The sequence below is a fragment of the Mastigoproctus giganteus genome, chromosome 12, assembly GCF_048544385.1.
Source record: "Mastigoproctus giganteus isolate SK-2022 chromosome 12, ASM4854438v1, whole genome shotgun sequence".
Lineage (NCBI taxonomy): Eukaryota > Metazoa > Arthropoda > Arachnida > Uropygi > Thelyphonidae > Mastigoproctus > Mastigoproctus giganteus.
In genome coordinates, this window is record NC_143586.1 from 174,028,898 (window position 1) to 174,051,605 (window position 22,708).

At 37.4% G+C, this 22,708-nt stretch overlaps 1 protein-coding gene across 1 annotated transcript in view; it reads left to right on the forward strand.

The window, feature by feature from the left end:
• The first annotated feature begins 366 nt into the window (after window positions 1–366).
• LOC150077606 (fatty acyl-CoA reductase 2-like) overlaps window positions 367–22,708 on the forward strand; it is a 35,178-nt gene continuing 12,836 nt past the window's right edge. The window contains exons 1-2 of the mRNA XM_090386455.1: window positions 367–447; window positions 10,132–10,371. Coding sequence (XP_090242581.1) covers window positions 410–447; window positions 10,132–10,371 — 278 coding nt within the window. The 5' untranslated portion in view covers window positions 367–409. The remainder of the gene's footprint in view (window positions 448–10,131; window positions 10,372–22,708) is intronic.

Below are 22,708 nucleotides of genomic sequence, written 5' to 3' on the forward strand. Positions count from 1 at the left end.
TTCAACTGCTGTTTTCTGGAACAACCTTCCTTCATGCGTATTTCCTGAAAATTATAGTCTACAGAAGTTCAAGTCTAATGTCAGCAAATATCACCTTTCACCTTCTCAACCTCAAACCCATGCATGGTACTAAGTACTATAGGTTCTTAATACCTGTCATATTTGGGGTTTTCATAAAAAAAAAAAAAAATTTTTTTTAAAATTTCTCTGTGTATATATCATATACTGTATACATTAATAATCAAAAGGTTTCTCCATTTATTAAAAGTCAATATAACTTAATGCTAAATATTCACCTTTTTTTACCTTTTTTCTGCATTGAATTTTTCAGATAGGTAAAGGCATTTTACGGATTTTAAGAGCTGGTTCTAAATTATTTGAAGTTATTCCAGTTGATATTGTGATTAATATGATTATTTCAGTTATATGGTACACTGCATATCAAAGGTAAGTTCTCATTCTTACTAGGAAATTGATATTTTTGACACAGGTAGCCCTTGCAATTGTGGCAGGTTATAATAGTAGAATAGGGAACTCAGTGCTATTCTCCTCTAGAAATGATATAATAGTGGATTATGCTCTTGACCAATGGTCTGATGTGGAAATTATTATTATTAGACATATGATGCAAGGAAGCCTGAGGCTTTTGCTGCAGGAGCCCAACAATTTCTGTGAGTGAGAGAGAGAAAGATTTTTATAGGTGTGAATATTAAATTCTTTAATAAGAATTGTTTATGCAGTTGTAAAACCAAAGGTCTTGTTGTTGCCTTCCTTCTGAATGCAGACTTCAATAATCCATTCTCACTTTGTGTTATGACTGTACCCCCACTTCCAAAATGATTCCTTTCTGCTACATTTCTTTACAACACTTGTGCAGTGACTGATGCTAAGTGCTAGCTGGCAGTGTCCACAGTGAGTTTTTTCACTGTGTGATTTGTATCTGCTCTTTTTGTATTTGTATTTGCTCTTTGTATTTGCTCTTTTGAGGAGACTGAGTTTTATTTAATTCCAATTGTCTTTATTTGAGCTAGTTCTATACTTTTAGAAAGTTTCAAGAAAGATAATCCACTTTTCTTTTCTTAGTATATTTGTTAACTTTATTAACTCAACTAACTTTATCAACCATTTTGATCATATGATGACATTACTTGAACTTGCACTGGGGGCTGGACACCTAACAGATAATATGGCCTTAGTTGCTAATGCTCCTAAAAACCAAATAACAACAACCTAACAGATAAAGACAATTGCCCAAGTAAAAGGAGCAAAGTGTGGACTTTACTAACATGTCATCTCGCAGATCTTGTGATCCTGAGCAGAAAGATAGGCAATTGGAAGAACATAACTCTTCCATTTCCAAATTATAAAAGATGGATGCAAATGCAACAAAAGTCCCTCACCCACTTTCTTCTTCATTCTCTGATAAGTAAGCTACAAAGAAATTTAGTTGAAATGGCAGAACATCAGTGTGCTGAAAGAATCTTTAAAATTTTCTTTTGTGGAAGAATCACAACATAAGTTGTGACCCCTTTAAATACATTCAAAGGGGTTATTGCAGAATAAACCTTTCTTATGTTACAGAAGAAGAAGAAGAAAACTCACAAGAACACATGGTTCTTTAGGGAGGGGAATGCCACAAGTTCATCAAAATCTAACAGGGACCTAAATTATTTTGTGATAGCTGAGAAGAAAGTGGAAACATAACATTAAAAAGGCACTTGGGGTGGATGAGATCTATCCAATTATATTAAGGAAGGCAACAAAGGAGGATAGGAATGCAGTTATACTGCAGTCACATCATGGATCTGTAAAGGGGCAGTCTTGTCTGACCAATCTGATTGGGCACTATGATGCAGGCTCCGAGTTCCAAGCGATAGGGACCAAGCGATTTTTCTTAAGCAAAATATAAAGTGATCCTTCCAAGTTATTTTATTCGGTTTCATTTCTAGCTGCTTTCTTATTCTCAGTTCATTTCTTTCTGGTCAAATCTGCTAAGCGGTTCTGTACTTAGCAGATTTTAAAATCACTTTCTTTTATTAGGATATTTATTCATTTTTCTCACTAACAAACTAATTCTCCAGCCGCTTGGTCACTAGGTGACACTGCTCCTGCCTCCCCATGGCGGAGCCGGAAACCTGAAAGGAAAAATAATCCTTTCAGGGCTAAAAGGAGCAACAATGGACTTGACAAACCAGGTTTCACCTGGATCTATGGATCAAATTGATCATAATTGGCAGCAAGATGATCCTAATCCATCTATCCAAGAGACGAAAGAAAGATCTGACCCAAACCATCTCTCCACTCTTTCTAATTTTCCACTCCCTAACAGACCAGCCTGTTAGTGAACTTTCTCCCTTTGTAATACAAATATGCTTAGAACATATAGCTGGTCCACCAAAAATGGTTTGCTGCTTAAAATCTAGTGACCTACTGATAGAAGCAACAAATCACCGATATTCAGAACTTCTTAAAGCCACAGCTTTTGGCAGGATTCCCATCAAAGTTACTCCACATGCCACTTTAAATACATCAAAAGGGGTTATCATGGAATGGGACCTCCTGAACAGCTCTGAAGAAGAAATTGTACAAGGGTTACAAAACCAGAATGTCAAATGCCAAAAGAATCCTTATTAAAAAGGATGGAAACCTGATACCAACCCGCACTGTCATTCTTACTTTCAAAACTCCTACTCTGCCAACATCAGTCAAAGCAAGATAACTGAATTGCCAGGTAAAGCCATACATCCCCAATCCCATAAGATGTTTCAAGTGTCAAAAGTATGGCCATTCCCAAACAGTATGCAGAGGACAAGCTATTTGTGCCACTTGTGGCTCAAAAGACCATAATGATAAAGAATGCCATACACAGTCTCCTTGCTGTCCAAACTGCAAAGGAGACCACCCTGCCTATTCCAGAGACTGCAGTATATGGAAGGGAGAGAAGCAAGTTCAGAAATATAAAACTGAATATAAGGTCACATACCAATCGCATCTAACATTCCAACATTAGTGTTAACACAACTGAAAATAACAAAACTTGAACAGGTGCAATATAGCCGAAGCAGCTTCTGCACCACAAAACTACAAACAACAACAACAACTATGATGCAGTAACAAAAGAACTGGATGCAAAAAAACCCCACCAAACCTGTTGAAAAAACAAAAAAAAATACTGACACTATGGAAATTGATGAAAAGGAGCAAGAAGATGAACCAGTTCTGGAACTTTATGCAACTAATGATATGGACAGTGGTGGTCGACCAAATTTCCCCAGAAAATAAAAAGTCAAAATAGATCAATTGAAAAAGGCATCACTTCGTAAATCATCTGAATCAATAACTAAGTCCAAATAATGCATCCACTTCTTCGGTGGAACTGTCGTGGGATTCAGAGTAACCTTAACAATATCAAAGATCTGATCATCATCGTCAAGAGGAGTGTTTCCATTTACAATGGGTTTCCTCAGCCTACAAGTTATTTTTTGGTAGGAATTTTTTCCTGCTATAAAGTGCGGTTCAAGGTGTCTTGGTTGGTTAAGCCTCGGGCTGTCATGCACTCCCGTACTCCATCCATCCATGTCCTCCTAGGCCTTCCTCTTCATTACAAAGTTACAAATTTTGTAATTTTCACTGTACGGCGCTATATCACTGTATGGTGCATAATTATCTTAGTTACGATTATGCAAATAACATGTTATATGCATAATCGTAAGTTATTGCCACAGTGCCACTACTCAGCTCTACAGTACTGTATAAAAGCAAAGCAATCTCTTCAAAATCATACAGTAGATGTTTGCCTGCACTACAGCAGCAATGTCAACAACGTTGCAGGAAAAAGTGCTATTAGTGAAGCAGTACTATCAGAACAGCAACAATGCAGCTGTGGCTATCAGAGAATTCCGCCGTCAGACACATAAGGCCCACGTGGACCTATGACTGTTTGTGCTGTCCGTAAAATGACTGCAAAATTTGAAGCAACAGGACATCTTGGTGTTCAGCGAGGTAGAGGTTGAAAACGAGTGGACTCCTCATGTTGAAGATGTGGCTATGGCTGTTGTGGATTTATCAAGTCAATCTCCATGTGGTAGTGCAAGTGTGCCAGCTGTTTCTCGTGAAGTGGACATGCCACATTCCACTGTAAGGCTAGTATTGTGTCAGGTGTTGTGGTACTATCCTTCCAAGATGCACATGCATCAGCAGCTAAAGCATGGTGATGCAGATATTCATTTCACATATGCACTTCAGTTTCTGGCCCGAATGACAGTGGATATCACTTGGCCATGGAACATCCTTTGGAGTAATGAAGCCCACTTCTGCTTAAATGGACAAGTGAATACGCACAACTGTCGCATTTGAGCAACAGAAAACCCAAGAGGTCCCGTTGCATTGTCCAAAAGTGACAGTGTGGTGTGGATTTACGGCCACATTCATTGGGCCATATTTTTTTGAACAGGTAACACCGACTGGACCCCGCACCTATTCCGTCACTGGACAGTGATATTATGAAATATTGGCAAATTTCGCAATACCAGAGCTGCAACAACGTGGGTGCCTTCAGGATATCATATTCATGCAAGATGGTGCGTTGTTTACAGACATCATAGTTTACAGACATCTTAGTCACCCCGATCACCAGACCTCACTCCATGCGACTTCTGGTTGTGCAGTTTTTTGAAGAACCAGGTGTATCGGGAAGGATGTCAAACTCTGGCAGATCTGAAGGGCAGCATTAGCCGTCATGTGCTGGCTCCAGTTGACATGTTATGTTCTGCTGTAGAAAATGCTGTTCTTCGAATGGAAACTGTTGTTGACCAAAATGGAGGACACATTGAACAATTGTAGTGCTGTTAAAGTGTTTTGTATTGCCACAGTGTCATATAGTGACAAATTTTGTAACTAATTTTTTTTTCTAATAAATGCTGAGTGCATTCTTTATTGTACCTGTTCAGATATCTCTTCAGTATGAGCCTTAGAACTTGCTCCAGAGCCCTCTACTTAGGGATACTTTAATTTTAACAACCCTGTATGTCAATAATGATATGAAGCACTAAAACCAAGAGCCAGATGGAGGCTTTCATGATTGCCATCAGTTGGTTAGTGAGGACAAAATGAAGAGGGTTGATTTTATGAGTTTCAATTCCCACGATACAGTTTGTCCGGATATGGAAATTGGATGGAACTTAAATTCCAAATTGGTGAGAAATGGCATTAAAAATTAAATGTGTGTTATGCTTAAAACATTCTTTTGCAATGATTCTATAGTAATCGATTTGTAACTGAAGGGGAACTTTGTTAAAACTATTGCAGAATCAATTTTAGGTTGGTGATTCGAAGAGTGAACATGGATTGTGAGCTTGGTGGTATGACATGATGTTTTTAAACTCTGGTGTTTGATTATTTGATGAACCGTATCTTGCTGCGGTGCTTCCAATGTAACATGCATTGCGGATGATAGGGAATTAAATACACTATATTATTGATATCTGATATCATATTTTTAGGTATTTTTGTAACTACTACAAAAAGTATTGACTTTATTGTGTGATGAGAAAATTAAAGTTATGTTGGTACCTAAGAATGCATACCTAAGTTGTCTGGTGAATTGAATTGTGTGGATGCTCTTTCTATAAATACAAGTAATTTGTTATTGTCTTTGAAAATTTTAAGATTCAAAAAGTTTATACTATTATTCTTTTCATATTCTAATGTATACTTAAGTCTTTGTTGAACATTATTAAATTTATCATGTAGATGGTCTCTTGTTTGTTTGTTGAAAACTATAAGCATGATCTGCTTAACAAATGAAAACTTTAACTGTGGGGGGGGGGGGAGATTGAGAATATTGCCATCCATAGAGGCTAAATATATTTCAGATAACGGGGCTAATATATGCCTAGACCCACAGGAAATCTGTATATTTGCTTGTGAGCATCAGTGTTCAGTTTAAACTGTCAGGCTTGAATAAGTAGGGAAGTGAATGCAATGATGTTATCAATGAAAATTGCAGTTCAGCGATTTAATTCATTGTCTCCTGTGAGCCATTAGCCATTCTTTTAATTTGTTTAATGTGGAGTCTCTATTAACATTAGTATATAATGATATAATGTCGAAAGAAGCAAAAATAGCTGTGTCTAATATTTCGATGTTTTGGATTAAGGAGTAGGCACGGGCTGTGTTATGGGTTTTGAATTATGAAAATTGTGTTGGTGGGCGGTGATATTATTTTTACTATGTAGAATGAAAGATTGGCAAATGTAGACTGTTTATATGAAACAATTGGCAGCAATGGTTTGTCTGGTTCATGCAGTTTTACATTCCAAAAATATGTGGCACAATGTTGTTTCTAATTCCAATTGATTGCATGACAATTTTCCACAGAACTAAAGGCTGTCCATAAATCTAATACAGTCATTATTGATAAAATAAATGTTTAAAAAGATATCAAATTTATCCACTATTAATCCTATAAGAAATATTGAAATAAATATTTGGCAGACATTTTAATGCATACTTTGTGCTTAGTCTTTTTTTACTCTAAGAGATTTGTACTTTTTTTTTTTTTTTTGGGCAGGAGATTGACATGAGGTAGGAGAAACTAAGAAGAGTAACAATATTTTATTTCATATGCATGGATATAGAGAGAGGGTATTTTCTTGTACCAGCTAGCCCCCTTCCCCCAACAACAGCATACACTATTTAGAGAGCCTTCCACATGCAGTACCTTGCATTTAAATCTCAAATGCCACTTCTCAGCCCATTGCCTTGTAGTATGCCTTAATTCTTGTGATTAGCCACCCTGCCAACCTTTATGTCATCTGCAATAAACTTGATATGCCTTCCTCAATATAGCTAATAAATGGATCCCTCAATGTAAACATTAATGGATCCAGCACCAAACCCTGAGGGATGCCACTAATAACATTATTCTAAGATGACCAATGCCCATTTATAACTACCCTCTGTTTTCTGCTGCTCAACCATCATAGTGCTAATCAGATTAGTCAAACAGTATCCACCCCATGAACCCATGGCGCCTCCGTAGCCAGGTGGCCAGGAGCAGAAGTGCATAGCACATGCTTCTTGATTAGACCGGGGTTCAAGCCTGTGACCACCAAATACAGAGGATGCGGAAAGGTCAGGGAATGACCACCTCATATCCCCAGAGCAATATGGCCTTAGTTGCTAATGCTCCTAAAAACCAAATAACAAACAACAACAAACAAACATGAACCCATGTTAAGATTTTTGTATAATTCCATTCCTGTTAAGATGACCCTGCAACACTAATTTTAACTACTGACTACATTATTTTCCCTGAAATAGAAGTCAAACTTACTGGTCTATAATTGCCCATGTTTCCCTATGATCCCTTTTGTGAATAGCAGATACATTTGCACACTTAAAATTTATAGGTACCTCTCCTGAATCCAGGGATACTCTCATAATTATAGTCAAGAGTTTGCTTATCTTTTATTGCTGCTTTTAATGTAACTAGATCCCAATCAGCCCCAGGTGCCTTATGTGAATAACGTTAAAGCTTTTAGCTTTAGCATTTTCTTTTTGCCTTCTCAATTATAATCAAATCATTTAGCTCCCATCTATAACTTTGCGTATTTCTGGTGTTTCCGTCCCTAAAAATGTCTTTACGAACAAACAGTTAGATGCAAAATGTTGGCTTGTCAGCAACCTGAACAGGATCATCAGCATTTATGCCATTGTTTAGATGGTCCAATATGCTGTTCATCCCTTTCCTTTTATTGTTAATATAAGCAAAGAATTCTTTGCTTTTTTTTTTTTTTTTTTTTTTTTTTTAGTTATTCTTAGTCTAGGACTTTTAATAAACTACCTTAGCTTGCCTGGCCCCTAACCCCAGGGGTTCATAACTGGTGAGTATGGGCTTGGCACACCCAGGGTCCTGAGCTGGATATCATCATTCTTCTCTTTCTTGGTGATTCCCTTCTACTTCTGACTCTTGTTTTCTCTCTCTCTCTCTCTCTCAGATTAATTCAGAAATTTTTCTTTTTTTTTTTTTTTTTTTTTTGGCTGGTGCAGCATAAGTGTCAGGCTTCCTTGCACCATGTAGCTAATAATAATCATCCCACATATTTTTCTTCATTGTCATTAGTTTATCTGTCATCCTTAAATGCTTAACTATATTTCTTGGTTGGTTTAAAAAGCTATTTAATTCAGGTCTTACTATATTTGTAGTTCTTATGGTTACTTTCCTGAATTCTTCCCATTTAGAATTGGCAGATGGTAACTTAATTAGTTGGTCTGGCTGAAAGAATTTAAAAACTGCCTAAGACCACTATAGTCACTTTTATGAAAGCAAAATCCTCTTCCCTTTACACTTGTTAGTAGTTATTAGCACAGCAATGGTAACAAGTATGTGAGCAAATCACCAAAAACCTGTGGTAAATAAATTAAAAGAAATGATAAAGCATTTGATCTACCAGCTTGCTGAGAAATAACAAGAAGTAATTTTGGTCACATTACAGATTGGGCATATGTACACTATTCACTCCTTACTGAAAAAAGAGGATCTGCTTCTCAAGTACACTATTCACTCCTTACTGAGAAAAGAGGATCTGCTTCTCAAGAGGAGCAGATCTTCTGTTCTCAGTAAGGAGTGATCATAAGAACATTCATAAGGATCTGCTCCTTATGACTGTCAAGACTGTCATACTATACTAACAGCTCCTGACATTTTACTCAATTGCTCAAATTTTGAAAAACTAAGAAAAGCAGCCTTTAAAACATTAATTAGAAAACATTAATTAGATACTCTTATGCTAGAATAAATACTTCAGAAGATAAATTTTGGTCAACAGATATAGCACCCGAACACATCATATCAAATTTAAATTACAAGAATTAGATTAGGAACATGCCTAAAAATCATTTGGAATTACTCAATAAGTAGTAGTAGTAGTAGTAGCAGTGGCATGTGATACAAGAAAGCAAGTGTATGAGCTTATGCAGCATCAGCCAAAAAAAAAAAAAAAAACACACACCATTCCCTCCAAATGCCTGTCCAGTTCCTCCTTAAATTTATTTAACCTATCAACTTCCACAACAACAGATGGAAGTTTGTTCCAGCAATTAACCACCCGCTGGCTAAAGGCAAATTTCCGCACATCTATTCTACATCTGTCCTTTCTTAATTTGAATTTATGCCCCCGTAGGTTCGTAATCTGAACAAGTGGAAGGATCCCATCAGAATTCAGCGTGCTCAACCCATTCAAGTATTTGATAATTACCACCTGAAGATTAACCTCTTATCATTTGACTCATAACTCAAGTCTGGTATGTTATGTGTTATGATATCTGTTGCTGATGTACCAATAAACTTCCAGACAACAACTCTAATAAGGTTTTTTTTTTGCAGATATAAGTTAGTGCAAATGCATGATGTCTATATGGAGTAAATTAACTGAAGTTGTGGTGGCATCATTTCATTGGGGTTTTTGCTTAAAAATTAGAACTATATATATATATATATATATATATATATATATATATATATATATAGAATCGTAATATTACAGAGTTTAAAATGTTAAAATAAAATATTACATGTTAAATATAGAACGTATCGATTAATGCCATCGTGAGATAGAACATTACAGCGGACGTTAGATATGCCATATTAGATAAGTTATAGTGTAAGTACCCTCCATAGTTTGAAAATCGAGGCAGTCCCCAGCCAACCGTACTCCTGGTAAAAATGAAAAAACATATATAATAGGTTAATTAATATAATGAATATAATAAGCCTTACGTGGGAAAAGGTATTTTGCAAGGGACTTTTTCGAAGGGTTGGATATTTTGTAGGGGTTTAGCCCTCGAAAAAGTCCCTTGCAAAATACCTTTTCCCACGTAAGGCTTATTATATTTATTATATTAATTAACCTATTATGTTTTTTCATTTTTACCAGGAGTACGGTTGGCTGGGGACTGCCTCAATTTTCAAACTATGGAGGGTACTTACACTATAACTTATCTAATTATGGTATATATATATATATATATATATATATATATATAGAACATTTATTGATACATAACAGAAATTTGTTCTGCTAATAATTAACTCCTTATTTATTTTATTATTTAAAATTTCATTTATAGGCCAGATGCTGCATTGGTGTTCAATTGTACCTCTGGAGTTAGGAATGGTACTTCTTTTAAGAAATTTTTCAAACTTGTCTTAAAAGCCCATACTATGCATCCATGTCGTAAAGAATATCGTAGTCCAGCCATCAGTTTTATAACAATTGAAAAATGGATTTCAGTGTGCCGATTATTTCATCATTGCATCCCTGCTCTGTTCGTTGATTGTGCAATGGTTTTGACAGGAAAAGAGCCAAGGTGACAATTACCTTTTGTTAAATTTCTTATGATTAAAGAAATGATCTCTGTATAAAAGAAAATAGTTAAATAACCCAGAGCTTAATATTTTGAATTTCCATATAATTTTATGGAATATTTTTATTCAGAAAGATTATAGAGTAGAATATTATTATCATGAAATAATGTACTGTAATTAGTGATGTAAGTATATTGGTTACCATCCCCCTTCCTTATTAATACAAACCTGATATCAGTAGAAGTAAACCTGTGCTGACAGCAAAATTAATGCCAAAGTAGCTTTTGTGCTAAAAACCCCCAAGCAACAACAACAACAACAACAACAACAATGGATCGTTCTGCAGATCATTGTGCCACTTATTTTACTGCATTCAGATTCCTTCTTCACATGCTTTCAACTCTAAATATCATTCCCCATTCTCCTTATCTGTTATTTCTCCTGGACTTTCTATGATTCTTCCACTTCAATCCTTCCTGATTCATTCTCGTTTTTCCATTATATATGAGTTAAGTTTCTTATCTCCATTCTTTGCTACTGATTTCTCATACCCACATTTTTCCTGTTTTATCTCATCAGTTGTTTTGTCATATATATGCTTGTAAATATAAATTGCTCATAAATAAGCATCTTGCAGAAGGCTTGTAAGTACCTTGCATTTTTCTTTTGCTCAGTTAAATTCATAAGCTCTCTTCATCCATTTTGGCACGTTTTTTTATCTTCTCTACCATAATGAATGCATTTGTACCACTCAAGATAAATCTGTCAAATACTTTTCATAATGAACTCTTATTAACAGCATAATTTTCTCTCCTAGTTTTCTGTTAGTAACAGAGCCCAAGAAATATCTCAATCCACTATAGTTTTACTCTTCTGAAATCAAAGTCCTCACTTTTTTTTTTTTTTTTTTTTTTTTTTTTTTGCCACAAAATATCTTTGGACATTACCCATTTTATGGCAGTTGTGGTCAATAACTGTTGTTGGGTCCTAAACCATTGAGATTTTGAGCTGAGTATATAGTATTAGATGACAGACTTGTAATTTCCCTTTCATGTTCTAATATATCATACAGATGATTCTGAAAATCATTTTGGCATAACATATTGCTGGTCCATGATTTCCAGTCTAGGTGTGCTAAAATTACCCATAATGAGGTGATCACATATCCTGCCTACTGCAATTGCCCAAGGAGATTTTTGCTTGGGGCCCTAGGTGCCAAGTGTTCCATGGCCAAGTGACTTGAATGCATTTTCTAAGGTAATCTACAGAGCATATTCCTAGAATGGGCTCATTCTTCTTTTGGATTTAAAAGTTCTTTTATTTAAGTTGTAAATTTCAACAAACTTCAGTCTTACAAGGAGTGAGTAAAGTCAGGAAAGAAAAGATATCTTTTCCTTTTATTTTTTTTTATTATCTAACCCAAGTAACCTAATACTGCTTGGCTAAATCCCATAAGGTGCTATAAATGCAAGAAATATGACCACCCTCATATATCAAAGAAGTCATGCCTAAATTGTGGATCAGCAGAACTTGCTCCATCTAACTACAATGCTACAAATTTTAAGGGCAACCATCTGCCCTACTCAAAGAATTGCAAGCTATGGACTGTTTGTGCATGGATGCATTTTAGTACAAAACAGAAAATGGAGTTAAAAATTAAAATGCACATTATGCAGTTTGTACTAAAATGCACCTATGCATAAACAGTCCATGGAGGGTAATCATTCAATAACCACACAGTAGAGATTGAGTGATTACCCTTTCAATATCATTCATTGAAGAATGGGCTAGATATATGCTTACTGAAATGGCAGCCTGGCAAACTACTCATAGTGCAACAGGAAAGTGGCACGCTTTCCTGTTGCACTTAGGCACTTTTAGAAAGAAAAAAGCCATCCTCCACATGTACAGACACTAATGACAAAATTGATACAAATGAACCAGTTCTGGACTTATTTAGAAGAAAATATAAAGAATGCCCAGTCTTTTCCAAGAAAGATAGACCTAAATCAATTATCACAAACAAATGGCCTCTAAAAAAAAGCTACAGATTAAAATGGAAATGGAATCCACAAAAAACAATAATCATCATATACTCCAGTGAAACTAAGACATGCATACAAATACTAATGACTTGTTTGAACTGATCAACAGTCCAATAGCTATTTGTTTGAAAGAAACCAAGTTTACTCTACAAGTATCCTTAATGAAAAATTTTACAACATATAGAAAAAACAGAAAGGAGATTTTTGTCATACTCTTTGATTTGTAGCAAATCCCACAATGTGTTATAAATTCTAGAAATATGGACACACTCAGATAATATGCTGAGTAACTCTTATATGTCCAAATGTAGATGACTCTCATCAACCGGTCTTTGCTTATTGAAGGCTTGAAGTGGTGGAACCATGTTTAGTCTCCAGAGCTACGTTCTGGTCAACTCTTCCCCATCTCTTCCATCATGCAGTATGACTGATTACTTTTGAGGTTATGATGAACATCATGGCGAGATCCAATCTTCCTTACATTTCGAGGGTACAGCTCTAAAACGGTGTTCCCAGGCCGGACGCTAGTTAGTACACTGGACCAAACCTATTGGTAACTCTTTAAGAGGCTTCTGGATCAGCTAGTGTATAATCTTGCTACCTGTACGCTGCCAGATAGTGACTGGAGAGAGTCCAAATAGTGTGTATGTAGGGGACATTGTCGAGGCCATGTTATGTCAAGGATATGGGTATATTCTTACCGTGTGTACACCATATCCAAAATGTATGAAGTAATGACCCCCCCCCCCCACACTTTTTCTTACTATTGAATACACCATGAATTGCCAAATTAAAAGAGTAAGCTTATCTGCAAAAAGATCTAAACCTCCCAAACTCTTCCTAGTTCATTTCACAAATATACGTGCTCTCAATTCTAATCTCAACAATGTCCATTTCCACTTGCAGTTTGCCAAACCCCATGTACTTTTTCTGACAGAATCTCAGTTATCGGTTAATTCAACTATTGCTCATCTCAGTTGCCCAAATTATTCACTGTATGATTCCTTTTGCCTCAAAGGTGGTACTTGTTCATATGTCCGTTCTGACATTCCCTGTCAGAGAATTGGTAATTTGGAATCTCCTCTCTTCGATCTTCTCTGGCTTAAAATCTCTACCTCACTGTGTCAAATTCATCTGTCGTCTTTACCCTTCTCCCAACTCCACTAATCACTTGGAGCTCTTTGACTTCCTCTCTTTACAACTTGACTTTCTGTAGTCCAACTTTCCTAACAGCGAGGTAATTTTCCTTGGTGATTTTAATGTTCACAACTTGGTGATTTTAATGTTCGCAATTTCTAATGACCTTGCACAGATTGTTCATTTACCTACAAGAATACTGGACAATCCTAACCATACAGCCAACACACTCGACTTTTTTCTCACAAACAACCCTTCCGAGTACACGGTCCAAGTGAGTGGTCCTTAAGGTACCTCAGATCACAACTTGGTGATTATCTCTTCTCTAATGGAACCTTTATCTCATGGCTATTCCCAACCTCGTATTGTTTGGCATTACAAGAATGCAAAATGGTATGACCTGCGAGATTTCTTTTCTTCTTTTCCTTGGTCGGACTACTATTTCAAAACTTCTGATGTCAACGTTTGCTCATATCTGTCAGTGAAATTATTCTTGTAGGAATGGAATCCTTTATTCCATACTCCACTTTAAAATCTCATCCTTTATCTAAACCTTGGTTTTCCAATAAATGTGCTAAGGCTGTTCAAGAGAAGAATGTTGCATATCGTAATTGGCTTGTTTCCAATTCTTCAGTTTCATTTTCTGCCTACACCAAAGCTCACAACAATTGTTTATTTGTTATTTTTAGGAGCGTTAGCAGCTAAGGCCATATTGCTCCGGGGATATGCGGTGGTCATTCCCTGACCTTTCCAAATCCTCTGTATTTGGTGGGCACAGGCTCGAACCCCAGTCTAATCAAGAAGCGTGTGCTTATGCACTGCTGCTCATGCCCACCTGGCTACGGAGGTGCCCACAACAATTATAAAGCAGTTATTAATCAGTCAAAACTAGATTTTGAACAGGCTAAGAGTAGAAAACTTGCTTCTTGCCCTAATGGTAGCCAAGCATTCTGGTCTCTTGCCAAAGCTATTGGCAGGAAACTTTTGCCCATCTCTGCTTCCATCTCTATCAAAACCAGATGGTTGCGTTGTCACTTCAGCCAAAGATAAAGCTGACCTGCTAGCATCCCATTTCTCTTCCAACTCATGTATTAATGATCTTGGTAAAACACCTCCCACCATTCCCAACACACTCCATTCAATGCCTCCTGTGGTCTTCGTCAAAAGGATGTCAGAAGGATTTTGACAAATCTTGATGGTAATAAAGCTCCAGGTCTTCATGGAATACCATCAGGACCTGTTGGTATTTCTCCATTTCAGAACAAGTGGAGAAATACCATCTGTATTTCTCCACTTGTTCTCAAAACCTGTGCTCCTGAACTTAGTCCTGTTCTTTGCTGCCTTTTTTCACTTTCTTATTCCAAAGGTGTTCTTTCCTTCTGCTTCCTCATATCCAGCCAGTTCCTAAAAAGGGTGACAAGTCCCTCCCATCCATTTATCGTCCCATTGCAATTACTTCTACTCTTTCTCAAGTAATGGAGAAATCAATTAACCGCCAACTCTTAAACTACCTAGAAACCTTCTGTCTGATCAACGATCACCAATATGGATTCCGTCAGTGTCGATCCACTGGTGATATTCTGACTTATGTTACCCATTTATGGACAAATTCAATGGAAAAGTTTGGTGAAACGCAAGCAGTTGCTCTTGACACCTCAAAGGCTTTCGATCGTGTTTAGCATAAAGGTCTTATAAACAAGCTTCCATCTTATGATTTTCCAACTTTTTTTTGTAATTAGTTATCCAGTTTTCTCTCTGGTTGCTCACTGAGGGTGATGGTAGTTGGCTCTCTGTCTTCTGACTTCTCCACTAATGCTGGTGTCCCCCAAGGTTCAGTTCTTTCCCCCACTCTTTTCCCATTGTATATTAATGACCTGCTTCCATTGACTGGAAATCCTAGTTTTGCCGATGATAGCACATTGCATTCCACTTTCCATTTTGAAAAACCTTGCCTTGCTCAATCAGCTTCAACTTCTCAAATATCCACTACTAATTCCTTAAATGCCGATCTCAAGGTAATTCTCCAGTGGGGAAGACAACTTAGTTGATTTCAATCCTTCTAAAACTCAAGTCTTGTCTTATCTCTCACAAAAAGGATTCTTCTGCTCCTATGCTTATCTTTGGTGACACTCCGATTTCTAGGCAAGATGATATCTCTCTTTTGGGGATTACCATGACTTCTAATCTCTCTTGGCACAAGCACCTTACAAATATTGCTTCCTCTGCATCTAAAAAATTTGATTTTCTCTTTCACCCTCAGCGTTACTTTTCTTCCAAAGAGCTGTTCACTTTGTGCAAATCGTAAATCTGTCTTACCATGGAATATTGTTCCCACATGTGGTGAGGTGCCCCCATCCAAAACCTCTCTTAGGCTTCTAGATTCCATTCAGAAGAGGGATTACTCCACCTTCATGTGATAAATCTGTACTACATAAAGAATTTCTTGCAACTGTACCATGCAGTGGTGGAGCAGTTTCCAAACTTTGTTGTGTGGATCAAATGGATCCATTCAACAAATGGATCCAAACAGATGGATCAAAGAATGATGCCCACGTTGGAATTGCCGCAGTTTTTCCGAACATAACGTTGGCCTACAAACTGCCACATGAGTTCAGTATATTTTCTGCCAAACTAATGGCAATTCACGTTGCACTGAAGCATATCGAGTCCTCCAATATTGAAAACAGTATAATTTTCTCTGATTCTCCAAGTGCACTTCAAGCCATGGAAAACACCATGAACATCACCCACCCAGTCGTAAAAGAAATAACACTCTTTATATACCTTATCTGAGCTTGGAAGAACCATACACTTCTGTTAGGTCCCAGGACATATGGAAATTCCAGAAAATGAATTAGTGGACAATGCCGCAAAAGCGGCTGACTTACCACCTGATGTACAGTGGAGAGTTCCACATCAAGATTATAAACAAATAATACAGAAAAATGCATGTACCAGTGGCAATCAACATGGCAAAACCAACTTGAAAATAAACTTCGAAGTATCAAGCCAAATCTTGAGCAATGGCCTTCAAGCTTCAGTCCAATTCGACAACAGGAGGTAATACTAGCTTGTCTACGAATAGGTCACACTAATATTACTCATGGTTATCTTTTAAGAGGGAAGATTCACTCCCAGTGTGATCACTGTAAAACATGCTTTCAGTGAAGCATATCCTTGTGGAATGCACAAAATTTGCAATAAAATGCCAGAATCTCTTCACTCCAGCCACAACTGAAGATCCACTAATGCTTACTTCACTTTTGGGCAATAAAACAAATGTCTCAAAGATTTTTACCTTTCTCAAAGCGATCAATGTATACCACCTCCTTTAGCTAGTCAAAAATCAGTTTCCTGACTCTCGATCCATAAAGAAATAGCATAAATACTAACATATGTATGACGCACTATGGCCACGCCCATGCGCCAAAAAAATCCTTAAACAAGCAAACAAACAACAATCAGAAGAGGGCAGTTAGGTTAATTAATGACTCCTCTCTAACAGAGTCTTTCCACTCTCTGTCTCATAGATGTACTGTTTCTGCTGCATGCCTTTTCTACAGATACTTCCATGGGCACTGTTCTTCTGAATTGGCTTCTATAATTCCTGCTCTCTCTTTCAAAACAGTCCGAACACATGCCGCCACCAGCCAACATCCATTTACTGTCCAACTTCAAACTCACAGAACCAACTTTTCATCTTCCTCATTTATTCATTCAGCTGCTGGTTTCTGGAACCACCTTCCTTCATACGTATTTCCTGAAAATTACAGTCTACAGAAGTTCGAGTCTAATGTCAACAAATATCTTCTTTCATCTTCTCAACCTCCAACCCAAGCACGGTACTAAGTACTATAGGTTCTAATACCTCTCGTGTTTGGGGTTTTCATAAAAAAAAAAAAAAAAAACTTTGGATGAGCAGAACATATTCCAACAGCAGTCCTATCATCCTGCTGCATGTGAAGATGTAGTGAGCTTAGCTGTCTTTAAAATACCCTCTTACTATATTCCTTTTTGCACACACTTAGAGTTGTTGTATTATGTGTATCACTGGAAATAATGCAAACTTGAGTATTGGCATGCCTTCAAGAACTGCTCCTATACACTAAAAGAACTTGACTTTGCAATGAAAGTACCAGCATACTTCTGTGTCCTTAGTGACTTCAATGCATATAATCCCCTGTGTAATCCCTACAGTGGATTATGTGCATTGAAGTCAGATGTTTTATTCCTCCTGCATGGATCAGAGCCTATGATTACAACCTTAGGATCAACAGAAGTTGGCCTTACTAAATACTGGCCATAATGTTCACTTTCCTACAGGATCCATCCTAGCAATTGAGCTGTTTATCTGTTCTCCCTTCCTGTTCTCAATTATAGAATGAACAATTGTAGATGATCCAATTGTTAGTGACCAATGCCTAATTCTATGAGATATGATCAAAAGGTTTGGGACGGACTTTGTATTTTTAAATCTGAGCTTTGTATAGCAACATTTTTGAGCTTCGTATGACAAGTTGCAACTTGTCACAGCATGTTCAGTGACATATAGGTATAATAATGCATGAATTGTCCATTTACCTGCAGTCAGTCTGAACTAATATGTATTGAATAGAAGGTATTTTATGTGCTTCATTGCTTTTTAAAATGAATGATTTTACTAAGCAGTGATAATAATGTTTTAACATCAAGTTCATTTGTTACTACTTTGTAGTAGCCAATCAGATGGTAAGGCCTTGTCTAACCAATCTGATTGGTTGGACAAGGCCTTTCCTTAATCCCTGCTGTGATTGACATATAATGGCATTTTGTCAAGATGATCCTGCATTGCTTATTTGATCACTGACTCCATTATTCTCTCTCTCTCTCTCTCTCTGGAACAGGAATAAAACTCACAGGTCTATAATTATTCACTTCTCCTTTGATTCTCTCTCCCCCTCTATGATTAGGGAAGCAGTTTCAAATTTTTGGATCTCTTGGATATAGGAGAGATCCCAATCCATAGGAACCTCTCCCAAATCTAAAGCTGCTCCCGCTTCTAAAGGTTTACTTATCTCTTTAGCTGCTTCTTTTAATATTATTGTAGATTTCATCATTCCCAGGCACCTTATCTAGTTACTTTTAGCTTCAACAGTTTTCTTCCTCTTTTCTCTGTTATCACAAAATCATTTAGCTCCAAGTTATAAATTGTTATACAAGTATCTCGTATTTCTGGTATGTCCATTCCTAAACACTTCTTCATGCACGAATGTAGATTAAAAATATTTATTCAGTCAGCAACCAGGTTTTTCTAATTAATAGTTATGTTATTCATATCTAGTTAACCAGTGTGGTCAACTAGATATGGTATTCATTTATTTCTCTGTACTGTTAACATCAGCAAAGAATTCTTTACTAATTTTCTTTGCATTCTAAGCTGAAGAATTCTTGTAAATAGCTTTAACCCCCCCCCTTTTTGACTTTATTGAAGACTAATTTATACCTACTGTAGGTTATTGTGATAATTTATTAGCATTAGCATTAGTAGAGGCATATGATGCAAGAAGGCAAGCTTATGCAGCATCAGCCAAAAAAAAAAAAAAAAACCACTACCATTTCACCCCTCCATTCATTCCAAATACCTGTCCAGCTCAGCCTTAAATTTATTTAGGCTATCAACTTCCACAACAAAGGATGGAAATCTGTTCCACCAACCAACTACCCGCTGTCTAAAGGCAAACTTCTGCACATCTATCCTATATCTGTCTTTCCTCAATTTGAATTTATGCCCTCTCAGGTGATTATTCTGAGCAAGAGGAAGAATCCCATCAGCATTGAGCATGCTCAAACCATGCCAAGGCTTTATACACCTCAATCAGATCACCTCACAGGTGCCTAGTCTCCAGACATTGTAATTTGTAAAATTTAAGCCTTTCTTTGTAAGAGCAACTCTTTGTTCCATTCACTAATCTTGTTGCCCTTCTCTGTACTTGTTCCAACAGCTCTACATCCTTCTTAAAATGAGGCCTCCAGACCTGTATATAGTACTCAAGGTGTGGCCTGACCTTTGCCTTATACAAGAGAATAATCACTTCCTTATCCCTGCTAAAAAAATTCCTGTATATCATTGACAAGATGCTATGAGCTACTCTTGCAGAACATCTGCTCTGCTCAGAAAACTTCATATCTGCCTCCACAATTACCATCAGGTCCTTTTCATTCTCTGCCATTGTCAGTGTACTACCACAGAGTTGATACGTCATTCTGGGGTTACTGTCTCTCATATGTAGTACTTTACATTTGTCAATGTTAAACTTCATTTGCCACCTCTCAGCCATCTGCTCAACCTTTCCAGATCCTGTTGCAGCAGCATAGCGTCAGTAGCGTCCTTAACAACCCTGCCAATCTTTGTATCATCTGCAAACTTGGACATTAAGCTCGATATACCATCATCAATATTATTTATAAATACAGAAAACAACAATGGACCCAACACTGAATCTGAGGGATTCCACTAATAACATTAGTCCACAATGAGCACTGTCCATTAATTACCACTCTCTGTTTTCTGCCACTCAACCATCCCTTTATCCAAAACAGCAATTTGCCTCCAATGCCACACTGCTCCAATTGGTTCAGCAGCCTTCCATGTGCAACAGTATCAAAAGCCTTTCTAAGATCCAAATATATGATATCAAAGTTATTCCCTACATCCAGTTGCTTTGTGACCACATCATAGTATCCAGTCAAAGTGGTCAGGCAAGACTTTCTCTTAACAAAACCAGCTGTGTCCGAGCTATACCTGAAGTCTTGTCTAGCAGTGCTTCTTTAACCAGTGTCTCCATTAATTTTCCTGGAACAGAAGTTAAACTAACAGGTCTATAATTACTTGTGTTGCACTTTGATCCTCCTTTGTGAATTCGGGTCACATTTGCACATCTCCAATCCATGGGTACCTCCCCTGAGTCCAAAGCAGCTCTCATAATTATGGCTAGGGGTTTGCATACTTCCTTTGCTGCCTCCTTTAATATAACTGGATAGATCCCATCCACACCAGGTGCCCTTTTTTATGTTTATCTTCAACAATTTCTCCTCCACTTTCCTCTCAGTTATTACAAAATCATCTAGCTAACTGCCAGAGTTTAACTCACCTCTGAAATTCCCCTCCCTGAACAACTTCTCATGGATGAATGTAGATGCAAAATACTCATTTATTATTATTATTATTATTAGCCATATGGTGCAAAGAAGCCTGAGGCTTATACTGCTCCAGCCAAAAAAAAATTCTGAATTAGAATTACCCCGAGAGAGAGAGAGAGAGAGAGAGAGAGAGAGAGAGAGAGAGAGAGAGAGAGAGAGAGAGAGAGAGAGAGAATACTCACCAGATGTGATGTGAGCCCCTGGGTTTTTGTTTTTTAGCCACCTGAGCAGGATCATCAACAGTTGAACCATCAATATCCAGTGGACCAATCTGATTCATCCCTTTCCTTCTAGAGTTTACATAGGTAAAGAACTCTTTGTTGATTTTCTTTGCATCCTTTGCCAAGGATTTCTCATAATCTGCCTTTGCCTGCCTAACTAATAGCATAACCCCTCCTCCCTTTCTATCCTTACAGTACACATCGTACTCTCCAAATTCCAGTTCTGCATTCCTTATATCTGTGTGACACTACGTCTCTGATATTCCAACAATATCCACCTTTGATGCTTTGAGCAATACCTCAAATTCATCAAATTTATTTACCAAACTCCTAGCATTGGTGCACACACAAGTATATATGCACCTGTTCCTATTCTTAGCTACCCTAACACAACACATGTGTTTACTTGTACCACAATGACTCCCAGCAGTCTCTGAAATATACCATACTCTGCATCTTGTTTTCCAGGCTGCTGCTCATTCCAATAGAAGCAATGCAAGAATCACTTTCCCCTCTGCCAGTGGCTACTGTTAGTCCTTGTATCTATTAGTCCTTGTCTGTCTATTAGTCCTTGTATCCCCCCCAAGCTAGCAGTTTTCCAATCCACCTAACACTGCCTTGATAGCATCAGCAAATATTCTTGCACCTTTTCTATTTAAGTGTATCCCATCCCTGTAGAAGCAGTCTGTTCTGTTAACAAGTACAGACCAGGCTGAAAAAAATTCTACCCCTTGAGCCTTGCACAATCTTTCCAGAGCCGAATTGATTGACAAGGCTCTCATCATATACTCCCTCCTATAGTGTCTGGGCAGAATTGCAGACAATTTCAAATTCAACCCTAATTCATGGTTTTTTTCAACAGGGATCTATACTTGTTAAGTAATTCTGCCGGTCTCCTACTCTTAATATCATTAGTGCCAACGTGTACAAGAATATCACCTTTTGTGCCCTTAAAAGATGATATCCGCTCTTCAACTTCATCAACCTTTGCCCCTAGCAGACATAGCCTGGTCCTGTTCCACTATCCTTTTTACATAGCATGTTTCCCGTTTCCCTGACAATAGAGTTACCAAAAACTACTAGTTCCTGTGGGACCAGCACATTCTGCCTTGTGGGTTGACACTGTGTTGCGTGATGATCAAGTGCCAGCTCTAGCGTTGATGTGGGCAGCTGAGAGCTTGATGGGCCCTCAATTTAGATCCTTCGAAGGCATCCACCCTGTCCTTTAAGCTCTCATATAAGGCCCATAACAACTCTGAGTTGTCACCTCATTTCCTCACACTCCTTGCATCGCACACACACACAAAGACATCCCCTTGGAAATATCATGTCCCGTACCTGATTGCTCCACAAACATCAAGCAAGCAGTGCATTTTAAAAGGCTGTGATTCAGAGGGCAACTGCCCCGCCCCTCAGTTCTTCCCTGAGCCACAGCACTCCATTTAGCTTGATCCTTTTGCTTTGCTGCTCTGGTCCGAGTCATGATTTCGATTCAATTTCAATAAAATTTCAATTTCAGTACAAAAATTATAACCCTAAACTTGTATCCCAATGCAGTTGTAACACTATATATCTATATATATTTTTTCAGTGTCAAGTATTATCTTCGAGTTTCTTTGTATAACTTCCGTATCAATTATGTATTAATTAATTATGTTACATTTGTAAAATCTAAGTCATATGTATTTAGTTAAAAAGTACTATTTAATTGACAAAGAAATTCAACAAGATTAATAAATTTTACCGATTAATTGATA